General features: G+C 55.2%; 1 protein-coding gene across 1 annotated transcript; it reads left to right on the top strand.

Moving 5' to 3' along the window:
• The first annotated feature begins 264 nt into the window (after positions 1-264).
• Positions 265-3,641, top strand: HAND1 (heart and neural crest derivatives expressed 1). The gene is made up of 2 exons (XM_019750389.3): positions 265-1,105; positions 2,702-3,641. Exons 1-2 carry the CDS (start codon positions 554-556, stop codon positions 2,804-2,806), a joined length of 657 nt encoding a protein of 218 aa, XP_019605948.2. The 5' UTR covers positions 265-553; the 3' UTR covers positions 2,807-3,641.
• The last annotated feature ends 524 nt before the right edge of the window (positions 3,642-4,165 follow it).

Raw genomic sequence — 4,165 nt, 5'->3', positions numbered from 1 at the left:
TGTAGGCTTTCTTTTCGCTGGAGGATTCTATATTTCTTTCCGTGGGGGGCGGAGGGGGAGGGTAGCAGCCACCTTCCAGGGCGTTGACAGGCCTGTGCCTCAAGTCCTGAAGTGCGTAGTCTCCTCCACCCCTACCTCACCCCCACCAAGCTGCAACTGGGGGGGAGGGGCGGGGGCGGGGCAGCCTCCCTGTCCCCGCGGGCAGCCTAGAGGCGAGTGGCGCAAGCTGAGCTTTAAACCAGGGACGGCCACCCCCTCCTTTCTCCTCCCCACCCCCCTGCCATTGGCTCCAGGGAGAGGTTGACATCAAAGCCGTGGACTTATATAAGCCAGACCCTGAAGGAGAGGCTGCAGAAGGGTTAAACAGGTCTCTCAACTCCGGTATCCTCGCCCGCGACCGAAGGCAGCCCGCTGTGCACCTCTTTGCTGCGGACGCTCTCAAAGCCCGCATCCACCGGAGCGCCGCCCGAGCCCACGGGTGGCCCTGTCAGTCTTTGGGGTGCATGGGGCAGCACTAATTGGGCTGGCGGCGCAAGCCAGGGACCGCTCCAAAATGAACCTCGTGGGCAGCTACGCACACCATCACCACCATCACCACCATCACCACCCGCACCCCGCGCACCCCATGCTCCACGAGCCCTTTCTCTTCGGCCCAGCCTCGCGCTGTCACCAGGAGCGGCCCTACTTCCAGAGCTGGCTGCTGAGCCCTGCTGACGCTGCCCGGGACTTCCCCGCCGGCGGGCCACCGCCCACAGCCGCGGCGCCTTCTGCCGCTTACTGTCCGGATGCCAGGTCCGGCCAGAGCCCGGGGCGCCTGGAGGCCCTCGGAGGTCGCCTGGGCCGGCGGAAAGGCTCGGGACCCAAGAAGGAGCGGAAGCGCACTGAGAGCATTAACAGCGCGTTTGCAGAGCTGCGCGAGTGCATCCCCAACGTGCCCGCCGACACCAAGCTCTCCAAGATCAAGACCCTGCGGCTGGCCACCAGCTACATCGCCTACCTGATGGACGTCCTAGCCAAGGATGCCCAGGCTGGCGACCCCGAGGCCTTCAAGGCCGAACTCAAGAAGGTGGATGGCGGCCGCGAGAGTAAGAGGAAAAGGGAGCTGGTAAGTTCGGGGGCCTGTACGCTCCAGCCAAGTGCGGGGGCGGCCGGTGAGCACCCGCAGGCCGGCGCATAGGGGAAGGAGTCTGCACTGCCGTGCGCGAGATTTTGAGACGCTGCGGGAAGTTCTGAGATGGTCGAAATGTGGGATTGTTAGCCTGAGGGAGAAAGATGCCTATTTGAACTTCACTTGTAACGCGGAATGGTGTTTGTAAGGCTGTGAATGAAGCCAGGATCTTAACCATTTTGAAGGGGATCACAGGGTCCCTTTTAAGAATCTATTGGAAGCTTGAGACCCCGGGAAAATGCACACATCATATATTTCGCTTCCAATCCCGAGGGATCCTGAACCACCCCTGGGCTCTCCTGGAAGCCAGGTTAAGAATGCTGTAAGAGTTCGTTACTCTAATTTGCCTGAGTGTGAATTCATGCATATGGGTTCAGTTACTGCTTTCAAAGGACCTTTGCGGGAGAGGCTAGTTTACTTCCATCATCAAACAGCTAGGGAAACTGAGGCCCAGAGTGGGACGGGTCCTGAAAGCCACCTACCCAAGGAGTCAAGAGGTATAGCTGGGGTAAAACAAGTCAGGTCTTCCACTTCCAGTCCAGAGCACCTTCCACCGCGCAACCTCCCACGGCTGGTTCCAAGGGGACACTTGATGGGTTTGTGTGTCAACAACAAGAAGCAAGAACTCTCTTCTCCCACTTCTTTTGGCATTGGAGATCACAGTTTCTACTCCACCTTACTGGATCCTCTCCAGCAAGAGCGACACTTTCTGCAGCTCGGTTCCCCTGGCCCAGGGCTGTGGAACCTCAGAGAACAGATTTCCAGACTAGAGAACTCAGGCCCGCTACCTGTGGAAGCTGACTAGGGAGCCCCACCGGGTTTGACCTGACCCGCAGGGACTCTGGTCAACTAGGGAAAGCTCACCTGGGCAGACTGGGAAAGACAGCTAGGTACTGAGTCTCTAAACCGCAGCCCTGGGCTAGAGGAGATGCAGGCCCGGGTGATGCCTCGGTGGCAGTAGTTATTGGTACGGGGTGTATCCCCACCTCCTGCAAGTCGTGCCTCCTTCAAGTAGCACCACTTGGTTTCTGCTAAGAGAGCAGGGAAGGAGATGCTAAGCCAGGCTGACTGCACCTTTTTCGGCCAGCTGTCTAAGGCTTCCCAGCACTGGCTGGAGGGGACCCAACCCAGTATCGAAGCCCATGCGCTAAACCTGATTGGAAAGCCAGTGGGATGTGTGTCCCAGAGCGGAAAACTGTTGATTCCCACCCCTTCCATTCCAACTCCTGCAGTCTCTCTTGGGCACCATTAAGGCAAACCAAGGTGCATCAATTTCACTAGACGCAGAAAATTTTCATTACCACACCTCCAGCAGCTGCCCAGCCCATCCTGCCCCCGGGAACTCTGTGCATAAAGGCAAATTTATGAGCCTGTTTGCTTATTTCACAAACAGAAATCTGTCACTTATTTAAAAGCTCTCAGTTACTGCTCCCAACACCTTTTCCTTCCCACCCCACTCTACACTGGGCGACGGGAGCAGAAAATTTTAAACCTGTCTCTCTCGCCTCTTTTCTTCTGTGTGTCCTCCGGCAGCAACAGCACGAAGGCTTTCCTCCTGCCCTGGGCCCAGGCGAGAAGAGGATTAAAGGGCGCACAGGCTGGCCGCAGCAAGTCTGGGCGCTGGAGCTAAATCAGTGAGCTGAGGCCCGCGCCGAGGACCCCGCCACCACGGCTGGACCCCTGAGCCCCGGGAGGAGAGGAAGGTGGCAGCGAGTGCCAGGCTCTGGGTGCCAGGGGTTTATGGGGGCGCATCCTGCCAAGCCTCTGCTGCATGCTGGCAGGTCGCTCGCTGCAACACACTTGGATCACACGTGCAATGTCATTTGAAATTGTTTTTAATACATTAAGAGAAAGAGAAATATATATATATATATATCCACCCCCCCAAAACAGAGAGAGTGGCTCTTGGCAGCACTATGTGGGAGGGAAGGACTGTGAGACATGAGCGGGCTAAGACGCACCCTTCCAACCCTTCTGGGCCGAATTTGGAACCCCCAGCGCCTTCCCCACGATGCTACCTGGCTCTCTTTCTCACCTCCCCCTTCGGCTTGCAGTCAAAACCCTCCGGTGCTCCCTTCCCTAATTAAAATGCAATGAGAGGAATCAGGAGTTTTCTGCCAAGAACAGAGAATCAGACCAGGAAGATGGAGGGCTGCCTTTTGTTGTTTATCTCCCTCAAACAGTGGTGTTTTTATTTTATTTTTTGTTGCTGCACTTCCTACTTAGTTCCAAGGGAAATGCTTCCCCCCTTCCTTCCTTTCTTTTTTCCCCCTTCTTTCCTTCCTTCCTTCCTTCTTTCCTTCCTTCCTTAGTAAAAGCTTTTCCCTATGTTGAAAAGTTTTTATGTATTTAAACTACCTATGGTGCCTGCTGCGTTCAGGTGTTTGTTTATTCCCCATCCCTATCCTTTTTCTACCTCAAATCTATATGACCACTCACCGCCCCCTCCCTTTGCCAAAGCAGTATCTATGCTCTTGACTAATAAAACATTTTCCGAAATCGGAGGAAGCCTGTGTGATGTCTTGGAGGGTATTCCCGGCTTCATCGTTTCTGCTGGGTGGAGAGTCTCTGGTTCCTACTTCCTTTCCATAAATGCTCAAACTGCAAATTAAGTCAAGGGGAGGAGGCAGATAAAGGACTTATTCCTGGAACAAAGAACAAAGTTCTCCCTACAATATCACTGTGGGACAGGATAACCTTAGTGAGCCCACAGAAAGGAAAACTGGAAAGGAATTAGATCGAGAGACAGGCCAGGATTTAGGTAGGTCAGCATTCCAGCTGGTCTAACACCAGGCTGGTACACACATAGGTAGTTGTCTGCAGGCAGTGGTTTGGGGTTATCATCCCCAAGGCAGCGTTGCTGGGAAAAGGGGGGTGTGCTCAGCAATACTACCTTCACGTAATGAAGGAATTCTGAACCTATAGTTGTGTGTATGGTGGCTCAGGAACTCAGCGAGCCGGGTGCCTGCGCCGGGAACCAAGGAGGGTCTGCTTAGC

This window comes from Rhinolophus sinicus, chromosome 5 (assembly GCF_057876585.1).
Source record: "Rhinolophus sinicus isolate RSI-liver-muscle chromosome 5, RSI-T2T, whole genome shotgun sequence".
NCBI lineage: Eukaryota > Metazoa > Chordata > Mammalia > Chiroptera > Rhinolophidae > Rhinolophus > Rhinolophus sinicus.
The sequence above is the reverse complement of the archived record's forward strand: the minus strand, read 5'-3'. Positions and strand labels throughout refer to the sequence as shown.

Coding starts and splice junctions, on each gene's coding strand:
- HAND1 (XM_019750389.3), top strand. CDS start 554: ATGAACCTCGTGGGCAGCTACGCACACCATCACCACCATCACCACCAT. Junction 1,106..2,701: donor GTAAGAGGAAAAGGGAGCTG/GTAAGTTCGGGG, acceptor GTCCTCCGGCAG/CAACAGCACGAAGGCTTTCC.